General features: G+C 54.8%; 2 protein-coding genes across 4 annotated transcripts; both read left to right on the top strand.

Moving 5' to 3' along the window:
• Positions 1 to 436: 436 nt before the first annotated feature.
• On the top strand, positions 437 to 12,246 carry LRRC20 (leucine rich repeat containing 20). 2 transcript variants are annotated; one of them, XM_074592265.1, is made up of 4 exons: positions 437 to 636; positions 2,254 to 2,439; positions 4,012 to 4,179; positions 11,618 to 12,246. In XM_074592265.1, exons 1-4 carry the CDS (start codon positions 555 to 557, stop codon positions 11,767 to 11,769), a joined length of 588 nt encoding a protein of 195 aa, XP_074448366.1. In that variant the 5' UTR covers positions 437 to 554; the 3' UTR covers positions 11,770 to 12,246. The 2 variants fall into 2 exon arrangements, with proteins under 2 accessions (XP_074448366.1, XP_074448367.1); XM_074592266.1 differs by having other exon boundaries at positions 465 to 636; positions 2,290 to 2,439.
• Positions 12,247 to 13,013: 767 nt separating this feature from the next.
• On the top strand, positions 13,014 to 17,581 carry NPFFR1 (neuropeptide FF receptor 1). 2 transcript variants are annotated; one of them, XM_074592264.1, is made up of 4 exons: positions 13,014 to 13,460; positions 15,068 to 15,364; positions 16,217 to 16,316; positions 16,662 to 17,581. In XM_074592264.1, the coding sequence occupies exons 1-4, from the start codon at positions 13,418 to 13,420 to the stop codon at positions 17,467 to 17,469; spliced, it is 1,248 nt and encodes a 415-aa protein (XP_074448365.1). In that variant the 5' UTR covers positions 13,014 to 13,417; the 3' UTR covers positions 17,470 to 17,581. The 2 variants fall into 2 exon arrangements, with proteins under 2 accessions (XP_074448365.1, XP_074448364.1); XM_074592263.1 differs by lacking the exon at positions 13,014 to 13,460 and having other exon boundaries at positions 14,991 to 15,364.
• Positions 17,582 to 17,620: the final 39 nt, after the last annotated feature.

Raw genomic sequence — 17,620 nt, 5'->3', positions numbered from 1 at the left:
ACCCCAAGACCTACACCAGACCCAGATCATCAGGAAAGGAGGTGCATCCTCATATCCCAGACCAGGAAAGGGAATGCAGGCCCATATCCAAAATGTACCAACCCAAAAAGTTGGGACTCACACACCCCAAGGGCTACACCAGCCCCAGATCACTGGGAAAGGGGATGCATCCCTGTATCACAAACCAGGAAAGGGGATGCAGCCCCATATTGCAAACCAGGAAAGGGACTACATCCCTGTATCCCAAATGTGCCAACACAAAAAGTTGGCAATCCCGCACCCCAAGGACTACACCAGCCCCAGATCACCAGGAAAGGGATATGACAGCCCCGGAGGGGATCCCCATATCCCAAATGAACCATCCTGGAAAGCTGGGAATCTCACCCTGTGAGGGCCATACCAGCCCCAGCACAGCCTCCCTCCCTCCCCTGGGAAGGCCGATCCCAAAGGTTATTTTTAGCAGCCCTCTCCCGAGAGGTCGGAGCGGCTGGTTTCTCCCTCCAGCCGTGGATCCCCCCGGCCGAAGCGTGTCCCCAGCGGGACCAGGTGCCCGCATGCAGAAGCGGATGGGCGAGGCGGTGGCCCGGGTGGCCAGGAAGGTGAATGAGACGGTGGAGAACAAAACGGATTCCCTGGGTAAGCCCGGCACTCCGGCTCAGCTCACGCTTGGGGCCCAGAGAAGGATCGGGTAGCTGGGAGCAGGGCTCTATTTTTTGCTGCCATGGTCTAAAAAAAGCTGCCGGCCCCACCTCCGGGTGCTGCCCCCGAGGATCCCACATCCCTGGGGAAGGGAAAGGCTCTTCCAAAGGGCTCTCAGCCCCCTCCAAAGCTTAAGTGGGATCCCAGTCATGACACATAATCCCCCGAGACTTGCTCCAGGGATAAAGCCCTTCCTCACGAGTGACAGCGGGAGCCAGACCTCTCCCTGCGTCGCCTCGTCGGATTTATGTTTTTCTGCAATTTCCCTGTTTCTAGCTAATATCCAAGAGCCGCACGCAGTTCATCAAAAGGGAGAGATGAAAGGCGCTCATTTTTAGTCACACTGGGTGCCCTGGGGTACAAACCAGCAAACACCGAGTCTCAGCTTTGTGGCTCAGTCTCTTGACATCCCCCTGAGCGAGAGGAGAAGCAGGGGAGGACCGAGCTCCTGCAGCCCCCAACATGGCTTTGGGGAGGGGGCGGGCAGCAGAGCCCAGGCTGAGCATCACGGGACCGGGATACAGGGTTTCCATCCCCTGGCACATCCCTGGGATGGAAAACGGAAACAATTCAGAACAAAAATGCTGGCAGGTGAAAAGCGCAGCCAAATCCTTTTCCCTTCCCCGCTGCTTGCCATGGGGTCAAGCACCCATCGCCATGAGAACCACAGAATGGTTTGGGTTAGAAGGGACCTCAAAGCCCACCCAGTGCCACCCCCTGCCCTGGGCAGGGACACCTCCCACCAGACCAGGCTGCTCCAAGCCCCGTCCAACCTGGCCTTGAACCCCTCCAGGGATGGGGCAGCCACAGTTTCTCTGGGCAACCTGGGCCAGGGGCTCACCACCCTCACAGCAAAGAATTTCTGCCTCAGATCTCATCTCAATCTCCCCTCTTCCAGTTTAAACCAGTTCCCCCTCATCCTATGGCTCCCCTCCCTGATCCAGAGTCCCTCCCCAGCTTTCCTGGAGCCCCTTTAGGGATGGGAAGGGGCTCTGAGGTCTCCCCAGAGCCTTCTCTTCTCCAGGCTGAACCCCCCAGCTCTCTCAGCCTGTCCTCACAGCAGAGGGGCTCCAGCCCTCCCGGCATCTCCGGGGCCTCCTCTGGCCCCACTCCAACACCTCCATGTCCTTCCTGGGCTGAGGATTCCAAAGCTGGAAATCCAGCCAGGAGGAAGCCCAGGGAAAGCCCCACTCCATCCCCATCCCAGTCAGCGGTGGGGTAGGCATCCCTGCGCTGTTCGGCCACCCCCAGGGAGGTAAAGACACAGGGGAGGGGAATTACTGAAGTTGTGAAGTTATTTGTCATGGCCAGGCTGGCTGAGGGTCTCCAGAAGGGCATTGCAGCCTGGAAGTATTTGCAATGCAATTTCGGGTTGAACGTAACTAACCCGCGCGGAACAGCCTTAGCTTTGCTGATGGGAGCAGACTCTTGGGGCTTGCGGAGAGGAGTAGGGCAGGGGACATTACAGCATCCACAGGTGGCATCACCCAGACAGGCAAACCGAGTGTGAAGGGGTGGAAGACAAGTTGGCAAGCATCGCTCCCTCCCAACCAGGGTGCATTGTAAGTGCCTGGGTCTCTCCGGGGGCAGATCTGGCCAACTGCAAGCTGATCGCCTTCCCCATCGGCATCTACAAAGCCATGAGGAGCGTCACGGAGGGCATCCACCGCATCTCACTGGCAAACAACGAGCTCAAGTCCCTCACCAGCCGCTTTGTCACCACCTTCAGCCAGCTGAGAGGTAAGGGACAGCCCCATTGCTTCACAACACCCACTTCCAAACCATCCCCACCCGCACCCTGACCCAGCAAAGAGCCCCCAGGCTGCTGCAGGAGGAGGCACAGCAGCACCAGAGGGTTTCCCCACCACCTTTTTTTGCTCCTCTGCGCTCACACCCCCTTCAAAACACTAGTTCAGCCCCCCTAAAAATCCATTTTTCTTTACCCTTCCCAGCCCTCGTGGGTAGAAGGCACTGGTTTTGCTTGTCCCAAACTCATGCCCTGCCACTGCTGGTGGTGGCCAGGCTGGTGGGAGGTCGCTCCTCATCCTCCGGCTCCCTCCAGGGATGGGGCTGGGGATGAAAAAGGAGGGGAACATCGGCCTGGGCACAACAGGGCATGGCAGAGATGGGGCATTTCAGGCTGTGGACAGCATGCTGGCTTGCTGCTGGCTAATTAGCCCTCACGGGGAGTCATCAGCCATAGCTGCTCACTCCACTCGCTGCAGGAGGTGGGAACAGTCCCTGCAGAGCCCAAAAAACACGGTCACGCAAGCACCCAGAGCCCTGGCTTTGAATGCTGGGGGCTGCCTGCCTGCAGCAGCACCAAGGGCTCTGGCAGCTTTTAAAAGCAAATATTTTGCTCATACGAAGTACTGCACGGGTGCCGCCATGGTGGGTGTCCAGGGAGGCTTCCCAGGTTGTGCTGGAGCATCACCTGTGAAAACTCCCCTAAGCTGGAGAAAAGAAACACCTTGAGCAAAGGAAAATGAAAATTGATTTCCAGATAGCACAGTGACCCCCAAGGTGGGGGGGGAATCTTGTTTCCCAGCAAGGGCTTTGCTCCACCAGTGAACAAATCACTCTGGTGATGAACATGCCAGGTCTCAGCAGGGCAGAGATGGCCCAGGGCTGGGGACAGCCTTGCACCAGCCTGAATAAGGCAGGACCTATAAATACCAGGTATTAGCAGGGGCAGGGTGGCTTGCATGGGTATTTATAGAGCAGAAAGCCCTGTGTCACCAGAGAAGGGTGCTGGGACAGCGGGGCTTGCGTTCCTGTTCCCATGGCTAATGGGCTTTCATGCAGGAGTGCTGCTCCTGGCCCCACAGGAGCTCTTTTCCAGGGGCTAAAAAAGCATCCCAGAGGGTTAAACTCTATAGAATATGTATTTCTTGCATATAAATACATTTCTTCCACCACTGTTTATACCTCAGAAGGGGTTCAGGCACACCAAGGTAGAAAACTAGCCTTAAGCCATGCTCCGACTTCACAAGGAAATATTGCTCATTTCCACAGCCGCTGCTTGCAAAATGCTACAGGGGTTTAATTAGGAAAGCCCGAGGAAGCTAAGAAACACGCTGCTCCTAAAAGCGATGCTCACAGCAGGCAAAGGTACAACAGGAAACCATGAAGATGAGCAAAAAACAAAACAAAACAATCTAATTTTTAGAGTTGGAATGCCATTGCTGGAACTGGCAGCCCATGGGGGAGAGAGGTTGTAAATTAAGCTGTACATTAGTTTTCTTTTTTTTCCCTCCCCATCTTTTCCCCCCACCATCCCACCACCGCTGTCCTCTCCTTCCCCAACCGCAGAGCTCAACCTGGCAGGCAACTACCTACACCGCCTGCCCGAGGAGGTCACCTCCCTGCTGCACCTCCAGGCCATCGACCTCTCCCGCAACAGGTTTCGGCGTTTCCCCGAGCCCCTGACCACCATTGCAGCCCTGGAGACCATCAACCTGGAAGAGAATGAGATCACAGGTGAGAAGGACCTTTTCCCACTGGAGGGGAGGATGAGCATCACGCCAGGGCACCTGCAGTTCCCAGCGGTGATGCCAACCCACATCCCTGGGCAGGGAGGGATGCTGGCTTGAAGCTCTGCTCATGGTCCACCATCCCCTGCAGATGCAGCCAGGCCAAGGGATCACAGAATAGTCAGGGTTGGAAGGGACCTCTAGAGATCATCCCACCCAACCCCCTGCCAGAGCAGGGTCACCCAGAGCAGGTGGCATGGGAACACGTCCAGGTGGGTTTGGAATGTCTCCAGAGGCTCCACCACCTCTCTGGGCAGCCTGTGCCAGGGCTCTGCCACCCTCAAAGGAAAGTTTTTCCTCATGTTGAGATGGAATTTCCCATGTTCCAGTTTGTGCCCGTTGCCCCTTGTCCTGTCACCGGGCACCACTGAGAAGAGCCTGTCCCCATCCTCCTGCCACCCGCCCTTTAGCTGTTACTGAGCATCGGTGAGATCCCCTCTCAGCCTGCTCTTCTCCAGGCTGAACAGCCCCAGGGCTCCCAGCCTTTTCTCAGCGCAGAGATGCTCCAGTCCCCTGAGCATCTTTGTAGCCTCCACTGGACTCTCTCCAGCAGCTCCCTGCCCTTCTGGAACTGGGGAGCCCAGAACTGGACACAGCACTCCAGCTGTGGCCTCCCCAGGGCAGAGCAGAGGGGGAGGATGACCTCCCTCCACCTGCTGGCCGCGCTCTCTTTAACACCCCCCAGGATGCCATTGGCCTTCTTGGCTACAAGGGCACATTGCTGGCTCATGGGCATCCACCAGGACTCCCAGATCTCTTTCCACCGAGCTGCTCTCCAGCAGGTCACCCCCAACCTGTACTGGTGCAGGGGGTTATTCCTCCCCAGGTGCAGCACCCTACACATGCCCTTGTTGAACGTCACTAGGCTCCTCTCCACCCAGCTCTCCAGGTCTCTCTGTACGGTGGCACAGCCTTCTGGTGTGTCAGCCACCCCTCCCAGCTTTGTCTCATCCGCAAATGTCCTGAGGGTGCCCTCTGTCCCCTCACCCAGGCCACTGATGAATCATATTGGCCAAGACCAGACCCAGTGCTGACCCCTGGGGAACACCACTAGCCACAGGCCTCCAACTGGACTCTGTGCTGCTGATGACCCTCTGAGCTCTGCCGTTCAGCCAGTTCCCCATCCACCTCCCTGCCCACTCGGCTAACCCATGCTGCCTAAGCCTACCTATGGGGCTGGTATGGGAGACAGTGTCAAAAGCCTTGCTGAAGCGGAGGGTGGCTTGGTGATCCAGCCAACGGAGCAAGAATTTGGTAGGGGGAAGGGCACACAGGCACAGGGGAGACACTAAATAGACACAGCCTCATTAGCCGCTTGCTTTTGCTAATGCTTGTGTTGCCTCCTGGGGCGAAGCTGTTGCAGGCATAGGGGGAAATCAAGCTCCATTCAAGCTGCCCTATTCACCACACTGGGATACGGCTCTCAAAGGCAGCTGCAACTCAAAATCACCAGATTTAACAAAAAAAAAAATAGATCCACTCACAGGACCCAGCCACTCTACTCCCACCTGGCTCCAAGGATGCTGGGATGTTTGCTGCCAGGCAAAGTAAGGGCACAAGCCCACCTGAACATTTCCCAGAGCAAACAGGAGCTGTAACACTACAAAACCTCCTGAAAAATAAATGAAAGGAAAGGAACCGTAAGAGCCGCTCGTCCCCCAACCCCGCCGTGGGAGGAAAGTCTTTGATGCGCAAAGCTGAAGCCTTTGGAGTCCCTGAGAGCCAGGCAAAAGGGGCAGCACGTAGATAAGAGAGGATTTATTCAGGAGCGAGCTTTCAAAGAGCTGAGGCTGAAATATCCCCCGGCCCACGCAGAACCCCAGAGAGGCTAATATCAAGTCCACTCAATTTTGCTGTTTTATCTGGGATGGCTTCAGCTGCAGCTGGGAAAGCTCCTCCCCACAACACGAGTTTTATTAACAGCATCAGCTGCTCCCTGTAGAAATGCAAGACACTAAATGCTGCTTCCTCACTCTCTGCCAGAGCCAGCAAGAGACACAGGTTTTCTTCACCCCTTTTTTTTTTTTCCTCTCCCACCTCCCAGAGAGCAAGCAGTCTCATTTTTAATTCCTTCCATCACTATTTGAGCTCCAATAGGACTCAATGGAGGAGCCGAGGTCTCCAGACTTCCTATTTCCCCACTCATTTTGTGCAAGCAGGTTGCAGCGGGGTAGGAATACAGCTTTTTGTTGTGTTATTCCTGGCTTAAACACAGGGAGGACAGGCTACATGAAGGGTTGTGCCCAGCTGGGTTAATCCTGGGGGAGAGGGCAGCTGGAAAACCCAGCTGGCAGGCTTGGTCACATCCCACCAGGCTCCCCTCAGCTGCTGTTATCAGACTCAGGAAAAATAACACCACCATACAAATTAATAATTTCAAGCTAAAATGTTTTAAGGACATATCTTAGTGATGAGCACGATGTTCTCTGGCTGCAGAAAGAGGAAAGATTAGCCTATTTTAGGCATTTTTCTAGAAAGGGAAGAGGTAGAAATTAGAAAGCCAGGGGTGTTGCAGCCCGTTTTTTTCCAAGGAAACAAAAGTTTGAGGAACTGCATGGCTCCTAGGTACCTTCCCCAATACCTCCTGGGCTCCTTCGAGCAATATCATCACAGGGAATGGAGCATCCCCAGAGCCGCAGCAGCTCAACCCCTTCCCACCCAAGGCAAAGCATCTCAGCCCCAGGGAGACCTTCTGGGACCATGGTGGGATCTCCTGGCTTGCCCTCCAGCCGGAGCTCACACGAGGACCGAACTCCCTGCCCTGCATGAGCACAGCACACTGGGAGATGAGCCTTGGTGCCAATTACCTGCACATGAGTTCCCATTTTTATCTATATACACATTTCTATATGCTAATGCAGTTTTATATGTTATTTAGGAGCTTCTATTTATAGAGACTTTTTCCTCCCACACTAGCCTGGCACAACAGTGGAAGGACAGCCAAGGAGACCCCATCAGCTTGAATTTAATCAGCACAAATTTTGATTTTCATTAACAGTCAAGTAGGATTTGAACCCTTTGCACTCCAGAGTATGGCAGCAGGACACTCATTTCACCCCAGGAGATGGCATTTCCCCCCACCACCACCAGCCTGCACATCATAGAATGGTTTAGGTTGGAAGGGAACTCAAAGCCCACCCAGTGCCACCCCCTGCCCTGGGCAGGGACACCTCCCACCAGACCAGGCTGCTCCAAGCCCCATCCAACCTGGCCTTGAACCCCTCCAGGGATAGGGCAGCTACAGCTTCTCTGGGCCCCCTGGGCCAGGGGCTCACCACCCTCACAGCCAAGAATTTCTGCCTCAGATCTCATCTCAATTTCCCCTCTTCCAGTGTAAAACCATCCCCCCTCGTCCTATGGCTCCCCTCCCTGATCCAGAGTCCCTCCCCAGCTTTCCTGGAGCCCCTTTAGGGATGGGACGGGGCTCTAAGGTCTCCCCAGAGCCTTCTCTTCTCTAGGCTGAACCCCCCCAACTCCCTCAGCCTGAACATACAACTCACCCCCCTGAAGACCAAGTTGTAGCAGCAGCAGGGTCTCATGAGGAGCCACTAGTGTGTTCTTGGAGAAGCTATTGAGGCATCTGAAAGCTCAGCCTAATAGTATTCTCCAGCAGCACCCACCTACCTCCAGCTAGCTCAGTAGGGGAAGGAAGTGTATCTTGCTGCCTTTTATAATTTGGGACCCAGGTTGCCCTGCTTAGTCCAATAACGAGTTGAGGAACCCATTCCAGATAAAAGATGAGAAGATAAAAGGCAAGGGGAGGATGTTCTACAGACCATGGATAGGAAAGTGGCAAAGGGCTTTCTCCATCAGCACAAAGGTGACAAATAGTACAAATAGTTTGGGGTTTAGGGCTTAGGGCTCTTGTAGCTATGTGTCATTCTTGGTCCTACCTGTCCTCCTCTGCCCTCTCAGTGGAGCTGATAGCAGGGCTACAGACCAGTTTAAATGCACTTGCTGAAAGGCTGAGTCACCTGCTAAGACATGTTGAACTGCAGCTTGAGAGGGTAGGTAGCCTTTTCCAGCTAAAGGGAAGAAGGAGTAAAAGGAGATTAATTAATGCCTGCTTGGAGTCTGTGGGCTCTGAAAGGAGATGTTTAGTGCTGTCAACTGCCCTTTTCATCTCAACAAGCTCTAAACCCTGGTGTGTAATTATGTATAGAATCACAGAACCATTCAGGTTGGAAGGGACCTTTAAGATCATCAGGTCCAACCATTAACCCAGCACTGCAAGGTTACCACTAACCCATGTCCCTCAGCACCATGTCTGCCCAGCTTTTAAATCCCTCCAGGGATGGTGACTCCACCACTTCCCTGGGCAGCCTTGTTCCAAGGCTTGACAACCCTTTTGGGGAAGAAATTTTTCCTAATATCCATCCTAAACCTCCCCTGGTGCAACTTGAGGCTGTTTCCTCTCGTCCTATGGTCTGTTCCTTGGAAGAAGGAACTGACCACCCCTGGCTACCCCCTCCTTTCAGGGAGTTGTAGGGAGCGAGAAGGTCTCCCCTCAGCCTCCTTTTCTCCAGGCTGAACACCCCCAGCTCCCTCAGCCGCTCCTCACAGGACTTGTGCTCCAGACCCCTCACCAGCTCCGTTGCCCTTCTCTGGACACGCTCCAGCCCCTCAGCGTCTTTTTTGTGGTGAGGGGCCCAAAACTGGACACAGCCCTCGAGGTGGGGCCTCACCAGTGCTGAGTACAGGGGGGGGCTATCACTGCCCCAGTCCTGCTGGACACATTATTGCCGATACAGGCCTTCTTGTCCACCTGGGCACACTGCTGGCTCATATTCAGATGCTGTCACCCAACACCCCCAGGTCCTTTTCCACCAGGCACCTCTCCAGCCGCTCTGCCCCCAGCCTGGAGCGTTCGTGGGGTTGTTGTGACCCAATGGCAGGACCTGGCACTTGGCCTTGTTGAACCTCATACCATTGGCCTCGGCCCATCGATCCAGCCTGCCCACGTCCCTCTGTAGAGCCTTCCTACCCTCCAGCAGATCAACGCTCCCACCCAGCTTGGTGTCCTCTGTAAAATTACTGAGGGCGCACTCAATCCCCTCGTCCAGGTTGTTGATGAAGGTATTAAAGAGAACCGGCCCCAATACTGATCTCTGGGGAACACCACTGGTGACCGGCCACCACCTGGATTTAACTCCTCTCACCACCACTCTCTGGGACAGGCCCTCCAGCCAGTTTTTCACCCAGCAAAGCACATGCCCATCCAAACCAGGAGCAGCCAGTTTCTCCAGCAGAACACTGTGGGAAACGGTGTCAAAGGCTTTAATGAAGTCCAGGCAGACATCATCCACAGCCTTTCCCTCCTCCACCTTGTCATAGAAGGAGATCAGGTTAGTCAAGATGGAAATCTATATTAATGTCGGTGCTTTTAACTCTTTCCCTGCTAATTAGACTGGTACCAAATTAGCATTTTCAGCTTCCAAGTCCGTGGGGGTTTTGGATGCCTGAAGCTTCAGTTTATCTTTCCTTTATTCTCCTTTATTCCTTGATTAATGGTTTAAGGCAGAAGATGTTGAGACAGAGAGGGAGATGCTGGAGACCACTACCAAGGCTGGGCAGGTCGCTGCTGGGGGCAACTGTGGCTAGTTTTCTCTTCTTGAGCATCAGAGAGCCACTCTTAATTTGGGATAATGGCATGGAAAATGCATCTTTGTTAGAGGAGCCAGCAAGCAGGTTTCCAGGTTTTCAGCAGGTTTGGAGGAGGCTGGCAGGAGGTGGTGGCCACGAAAGGATGCAGGTAATGTCAAAATGTGTCCGGGAAGCGGCTCTGCTGGGCTGAGCAGAGGGTCCTTCCCCCTTCAATTTGCAGCCGTACGTGGCTGTGAGATCTTCAGGGCTGTTAGTGTTCATTACCCGTCTCCTCGGATGCCTTGGCAGCCCTTTCATACCCACCTCCTCAGACGCCTCCCGATGCCTCAGCAGCCCTTTCATCTCAAGGAGCTGGGTTTTTCACTCACGTATTATCATATTCCGATCTGAGAAAATTACCGTTTGCTGTAATTATGAAAAAGACTTTTTTTTTTTCCCCCCTTTTTTTCACTTAACTGGCAAAGCCAGCATGAATAATTCAGGCTGAAACACGAGTGCTTAATGCGCTGGGGAGCCGGCAAGTGGTGCTTTGGGCTGCTCATAGAGGAGTTTGTGGCTCCCATGGCACAGCAGTATACCTATAGGTTGCCCTGCGTGCCCTGCCTGTCGCTTCACGCCGGAGATGAGTCACCGCTCCTTACCTTGAATTACGCCACAGAGCTGAGCTGTTTCCACCCAGGGCAAGGCTCGCTCTCCAAAATACTTCCCTTAACTCTCTAAATTTAAATAATTGGGGTTTATCCTTTTGTATAGCCTTAGAAGATCATTAAGCAGGAAGGTCTACCCAAAAAAAATCAATTTTTGCACATCAAGGGGGAAAAAGAAAATGCAAAATGATACAGGGGAGCAGCGGTGAATAAATCCAGTGTAAAGAGGAGGGGTAAAAAAAATTCATGTGAAGCTCAGCCTGATGAGAGAGATGCGCTGCTAAGAAATACGTGTATTACAGAAAATAGTACCGGCCTCTGGAGGAGAGAGGAAAAAAACCAAAAAAGCCAATAAGGTGTTTGAGACTTTTTTCCAGACCAAAATAAGTTTCGTGGTTTAAAAATCGCATAATCGCCCACCCAGCTATAATCAAAGCCCCGCAGTTCGGCTCCAGGTATTGGCAGAAGAAATCAGAGCTGGGGGTGTAAAAGGCTCTTGTCATTTTGATGGCCACATTAAAACGAAACCGTTCTTGGTAAACTGAGGCCAGTAGGCTTTTCAAGCCCAAAATACTGTGATTTGTAACAAAAAGCTAAATCTTTTATTGATCTTAATGGTTAGGTTTTTGTATTGGTCTCATTCCTCTGTTCTCAGTGGATTCATGTTGGGACCATCCATGAGACCTGCACCTTTTTTTTTTTTTAATGTAAAAAGGAAACGTAAATGTAAAGGAAAACATCCAAATTCATGGAAATTGCAAAATAGGAGGGTGCCTGGTGGTGGCCGAGAGCCATTTTGCATCCCGTCCAACAAGGGCAAAGAGCACGTGCTCTCCCGTTAGCCTGGTGAGGGCTCCTGGGCATTGCAACACTGGGAATAAAACAGGGGAATAAGTCTTCGAATACCAGCTTAGCACCCCAGCAGGGTTTTTTTTAGGACTGGGAGAACTGGAGGGCAGTGTCCACCTTTAATATCACGGTGTTTACACCTTGCCAAGACACTTGAATAGTCGCATATTTTAATACTATTTGATGATGTTCCTGGTTCAATAAAAGCCTGGGGAGGCGGGGGGGGAGTGGGTGTTTGCAGCCGATGCCAGGATGGACGCTCACCTGGGTGCTCTCTTTTTGCAGAGGTGCCAGTGGAGAAGCTGGCCACCATGGCATCGCTGCGCAGCCTCAACCTGCGGGCCAACCCCGTCGGCCCCGAGGCGCGGCTCCTCGTCCGGCCCCTCGTCCCCTTCGACCTGCTGCTGTCACCAGAGGAGCCTGTCCCCAAAGCCTGAGGGGGTCTCAGGGTGCCCGGGCGAGCTCTCCCGAGGGGCGACTGCCTGCCAGAGTGGTTGGGCTTAGGTCCGTCCCTGCTGCGTCCCTCTTGCTGCATCCCTCTTTCTGTCCCAAACCCACAGCAAGGCAGCAAATCCCTTTTTTTTTTTTTTCTTTTCCTTAATAAAAAGCAAGCAGCAGGGATCCCGCACGAAGGGATGGCTCTGCCAGCTCCCCAGCCGGGAAATCTCCTGCTTTGTGTTTTGCCAAGCGCTTGGGGACGAAGCAGAGCTGGGATGTGCATGGTGTGAAGTTTGGGTAAAACTGGGGGAGCTGGATGCTCGGCTGCATCCATCCTGCCCGGACAGTGATGGGGAACATCTGCTGCCCCGGTCCAGGGCCGGGATGGTGGGGGACATCCCTGCGGCCATATGGGTTCCCCCTTGAATTGCTGATAAGGTGATGTGCCAAATGCCTGATTAAATGTTTTCCTGTTACGCGTGGGGTTTTTTTATACCAACCTAAATTTGAGTTATCAGTCATCTCCCTAAAGAAGCCCCTTTGCAGATCCCTTTGCTGATGCCTCCAGCTGGATCCTGCCCAGACCTGAGCAGTATTTTCCCTGGAATTTTTCCCCTATGGTTTTTCGCCATGGAAATCAAAGTGACCCAGTGCCAGCAGGTGCCCCACACACTGCTCACCCCGTGGGTGTCCCCAGAAGCATGCACCCACCTCCTGTGTGGCATGGGTCTTCAAGTCCTGCCCCTTACTTTCCAAGGAAGAAACGGGCTGTGGGGCTCAGGATATGGCCCAGGGATGGTGGCACCTTGGTGGTGGGGAGGTCACCGGTGTCCCTTAGCATCTGCAAAAAATTCTCTTGGGAGAAATCACAGGCGTCATCTCAAAACAACTTGTTTAAACATCTCCCCTGTTTGCTCCTTTGTGTTTTTAAGGGGCAAATGCTTCCCAATGCTGGGGGCTGCCAGGGATGGAAATATTTGACTTCTAGACTTGCCCAAACCTGACTTTGGTAAAAGACCATGGTAAATGGCGGTGGGGGGTTGTTGGTGTTGGCAACGATGGAGGAGCTGGAGTTGGCAAGGACCAGCACCCCTAAGGGCCGTGCTGCTTTCCCCACTGCTCGGGTGATTTACAGGGGGTGGAGGTCGGGGATCCTCCTCGCTCGGGCTGGGGGTCCCAGCATGCTTCCCCCACCAAGGACGGGTGGGAGCGCTGCTGGGGACACCATCCATCAGCTGGAGGGAAAAGAGGAACCAAGTGCCAGCACCAGCGTGGGGACCTCGGGGGCGGCGAGGGGGGCACAGGGCCCGTCCCTCCCCAGGGAACAAACCCGCTCCGGCTTTCCCTTTGCCTCCGGTGGGCTGCCCCCCCGCCGTGCTGCCTCGGGAGCGGGGGGGAGGGGGGTGCGTGCGCGTACCCCGGTATCCATGGCGATGGGAGGCTGTCCCCCCGCCGTCCCCCCCCACCCCCGCCGCTCATCGCTCTCCGCTGCAGCCGGCGAACAGCCGCAACCGGCGCGGCGGCACCGGGCACCGCGGTACCGGCACCGGGGCTCAGCCCCGGGCTGGTGGGGGACCGGGGGAGGGACGGGGGGGACACAACTCCCCCCCCCTCCCCCGGCGGCAGCTCCCCCCTCATCCTGCCCGCATGTCGGCGATGCAGCCCCCGGAGCCGGGTGGGGATGGCAGAGGTGAGTACCGCGACCTGATTTATTTTATCCCCCCCAAAAAAGGTGTCCAGCCCCCCCGGACTCCTATTCCATCATCCCAGCCTTTCCCTGTAGTGCTTTCCCACGGCCAGGCAGGGAGGCGGGTGGCCCATCACCCCCACCCCCCACCCCGGGTTGGTGCCCCCCACATCCCCTTGTTACCGCATCCAAGATGTCAGCGCCGAGCAGAGGACACCTCCATCCACCCGGCACCCACCTGGGCACCCGGCACCCCTGTATTTTCCTTTCCTCACCTTCCACCTGGCTTTGGAAACCGCCTGTGATTCCTCACCCATAGGACACCCACCTCCCGCCAATGCTGCAAGGCACTGCAGCCCAAAGACATGAAGTCCAGCAAAGTTTCAGGCTTAATACCGCAGGTTTTGGGCAATCTCGTGACAGTCTGGGCTACAGCTTCTGCTAACAAAGACGGTTGGTGCAGGTGCATCTGATGCCAACCAGCCAGAGCATCTTTCCTCCAGCAGCTCCTGATGTTTCCTCGGCTCTATGAGAGGCTCCTTCTCCCGTGCCGGTGCTGCAAAACCCCCTGGTGCTTTTCTGAAGCCCTTCTGGAAATGTGTTAGCCAAATCCCATGCCTGGGGCAGGGGTATAGAGGCCAGGAAGGGCCTCCCTGCGTGCCGGAGACTCTGGGAAGCCGGTGGTCCCGGTGGCTGGGAAAAGCATCTTGGCTGGCGAGCTGAGCACTGGCACAGGGATGAGGGGGGGGGATGATACAGCCGCCCACCATGCAGCGGCTTTGCAGTGCTTTGGCAGAGCAGGGCTGACCTGCAGGCAAGCAGGCTGAGCCTTCCAGCCAAAATATGCCTTTTCTCACCTTAAAATCGCAGCCCGGAGTGAAGTCCCATCACCCGGCATCCTCCTGCTGCCCTGCCTGCCCGGGGACACCCGAGGGTGGGTGCTGCACAGACCTACTCCCCCTGTTAGATCTGTAGCGACAAAAAGCCACCCCCCCACACACTCCATCGGAAGCTCTCAGGGTCCCAGATAATAATTATAATTACATCTAATTATCGCTTTATATGCAAGGGGGGGGCAAGGTCTCCTCTGCCCCAGCCCGTCTCCCTCAGGTACAGCAGCTCTGCCGGTGAGAGGAAGATTTGAGGGGATCCCAAACCGTGAACCTCGGAAGCACAAGGAGAAGCACCTGAGAGCAGGGATGTTCCCAGGCTGGCTGTGCGAGGGACCATACGGACACGGCCCCCACACGGCCGGAGCGCTGTGGAGTCGGGATGGGATTTCTCTTCCTCCCATCATCCTTAAAAAAAAATTTCATGAGGACAGGATGTCTTCTGGGCTGCTTTACTTCCTCAACAGAATAATGATATAAAATAAAAATGATATAAAAAAAATAATGATATAAAATAATAACTCAGCCAAGGTGCTGCGGTACCTTGGGCCAAGTAACCCAACGAGGAGCAGACTTGTTGGGGTACTGAGATGATCCCAGAAGAATGCAACCCAGCCAGGCTGGGGACTGATATAAATATGAAACCCCCCCTCTGAGAGCATTAAGAAATGAAGGGAATAATCTTCTTCCAGCTTAATTTTCCTGCCTTCCCTTCCCCAGGCCCTTCCAACAGCAGCTGGCCCAACTCCACCACAAGCGAGAGCCACCTCCTGAGGGAGAACTACACCTTCTTGGCGTACTACCAGCACTCCTCCCCTGTGGCCGCCATGTTCATCCTGGCCTACACCTTCATCTTCCTCATGTGCATGATCGGCAACATCCTGGTGTGCTTCATCGTGGTGAAGAACCGCCAGATGCGGACGGTCACCAACATGTTCATCCTCAACCTGGCCATCAGCGACCTGCTGGTGGGCATCTTCTGCATGCCCACCACCTTGGTGGACAACCTCATCACGGGTGAGTGGGGCAGCAGAGGGGTGAGAAACTGGTGGGGAACATCACCCACCTTCTGCCCCCCACACACATGAGGCCACCCCCAAATCTCCTGCTCGTGGGTGGATTTTTTTGCTGAGGATAAGGAGGGCAGGTGGTGGCCGCTCAAGCACATCTGATGAAAGGTATAATTTCATTTAGACCTACTATTTCAGGGGGAAAAGTCCTTTTTTTTTTCAGGTTTTGGACACTATTTGGCAAAATAAGTCTGACCTTAATGCTGCATTTACATAATTCTTTAAAGTTCAGCTGCTCTCCACCAAGCAGCACTGAAAAAAACCCTCTTCTTCTTGCATCGATCTTCTCCCCGCACTGGCTCAGCGCTGCCCGTTGACCTTTCCAAAGATAAAAGGCAACATTGGCACAGCCGGAGGCGTTGAGCCAAAGCAGTAGCCGGGGTATGGGGCAGAGTTTGTTTGTATTTATTTATTTATTATGGGGTGTGATTTATTTATTGCCAATGCCTTATCGGGGGTCAAGAAACAAGGTGAAAGCCCTTCTGATTGAGGACCCCAAGGTCAGTCCCTGTGATAACAGCTCAAGATGTATGTAAGGGTAGGAGAAATGACAATCACCGCGCTCCTTGAGTTTCTAAGAAGAGTAATACGCATCTTTTTTACCAATTTTGGAGTTTTTCTCCAAGCATCTGTACCACTAAAGGCCATCTCTGTATGAGCCAAAAATGCAGCCCCCTCTTAGGAGCAGGATTTAGCATCCCCCAGCAGCAACATGGTGGATGGGGACACCTTGGGGGAAGCTGCCGATGGACCCAGATGAGCCAAAGGCACTTACAGCCCCCGCGGTGTCCCCTCGCAGGTTGGCCTTTTGACAACACCATGTGCAAAATGAGCGGCCTGGTGCAGGGCATGTCCGTCTCCGCCTCTGTTTTCACGCTGGTGGCCATCGCTGTGGAGAGGTATGTTGGCGTGGGGGATGTGGGGATGGAGCCTCCCCTCAGCACGTTTGAGTGTCCGATGCTCTTGTTCCCTTCCATCATGGGAAGTCTCCCAGGGGCATCATGAGCATGACCCATCTCTCCAGGAGGGCCACAAAGCTGTCCAAGGGGCATCCTAGCAAGGTGTCCTTCCCTGCCTTGGATTGAAAACACCAAAGCTGGAGAGATCCCAACCTGTCTCTGACACCAAAAGCCATATGTGGAGCAAACCATCTTACCCTCCCTTCCAATCCCTGGGCCTTGGCCACCCTTCCCCAGGGACATCCCACCAGGTGCCCAAAGCCACCACCATCTGCCCTCCTGCAGGTTTCGATGCATCGTCCACCCCTTCCGCCAGAAGCTGACGTTGAAGAAAGCTCTGGTGACCATCGCCATCATCTGGGTGCTGGCCCTGCTCATCATGTGCCCTGCTGCCATCACCCTGACCGTCACCAGGGAGGAGCACCACTTTATGGTGGACACCTACAACAACTCCTACCCCCTCTACTCCTGCTGGGAGGCCTGGCCCGAGACGGGGATGAGGAGGATCTATACCACCATCCTCTTCTCCCACATCTACGTGGCTCCCCTTGCCCTCATCGTTGTCATGTATGCCCGCATCGCCTTCAAACTCTTCAAGTCAGCAGCGCCCGACAGTGGACAAGGGGAGCCAGAGGGGAGGAGGGTCTCCCGAAGGAAGGCCAAGGTCATCAACATGCTCATCATCGTCGCCCTCTTCTTCACCCTCTCCTGGCTGCCCCTCTGGACACTGATGCTGCTGACGGACTACGGGCGGCTGAGCGAGAGCCAGCTCCGCCTGGTCACTGTCTATGTCTTCCCCTTCGCCCACTGGTTGGCCTTCTTCAACAGCAGCGCCAACCCCATCATCTATGGCTACTTTAACGAGAACTTCCGACGGGGCTTCCAGGAGGCCTTCAGGGCTCCCTTCTGCTCACCCCACCGCCATCGCCATCGCCATCAAGGGTCCTACACCCCCAGAAGCCATGGCCGCGGGATCCTCTTCAGCGCCCGCAACCGTGTCTTCGCCCAGGCACGGGCCAGTGACTCGCCTCCCGCCTCCGAGTCGGGGCCACTGGCACCGCGCCGTGCCGGTGTTTCCGCGTGGGATGGCTGAGCAGCTGTGGCCACCAGGCATCTCTGGACCAAGGGCTTGTGGGGTGGGAAATGGGGATTTGCCACTTTGTGGGCTGTCAGTCACCAAAATAAAGACACGTCCTTCAGACGCCATGTCCCTGCCTTGACTCCTCTGCTTCCCCCAGCAGCTC

Source organism: Larus michahellis, chromosome 6 (genome assembly GCF_964199755.1).
Source record: "Larus michahellis chromosome 6, bLarMic1.1, whole genome shotgun sequence".
Lineage (NCBI taxonomy): Eukaryota > Metazoa > Chordata > Aves > Charadriiformes > Laridae > Larus > Larus michahellis.
Note: the sequence above shows the minus strand (reverse complement) of the source record. Positions and strands in the feature narration are given on the sequence as shown.

What these genes read in the sequence shown, in the direction of transcription:
- LRRC20 (XM_074592265.1), top strand. Translation starts at nt 555, where the DNA reads ATGCAGAAGCGGATGGGCGAGGCGGTGGCCCGGGTGGCCAGGAAGGTG. An exon ending in CACCTTCAGCCAGCTGAGAG is followed by an intron (nt 2,440 to 4,011) that starts GTAAGGGACAGC and finishes CCCCAACCGCAG; the next exon opens with AGCTCAACCTGGCAGGCAAC. An exon ending in GGAAGAGAATGAGATCACAG is followed by an intron (nt 4,180 to 11,617) that starts GTGAGAAGGACC and finishes CTCTTTTTGCAG; the next exon opens with AGGTGCCAGTGGAGAAGCTG.
- NPFFR1 (XM_074592263.1), top strand. Translation starts at nt 15,016, where the DNA reads ATGAAGGGAATAATCTTCTTCCAGCTTAATTTTCCTGCCTTCCCTTCC. An exon ending in GGTGGACAACCTCATCACGG is followed by an intron (nt 15,365 to 16,216) that starts GTGAGTGGGGCA and finishes GTCCCCTCGCAG; the next exon opens with GTTGGCCTTTTGACAACACC. An exon ending in GTGGCCATCGCTGTGGAGAG is followed by an intron (nt 16,317 to 16,661) that starts GTATGTTGGCGT and finishes GCCCTCCTGCAG; the next exon opens with GTTTCGATGCATCGTCCACC.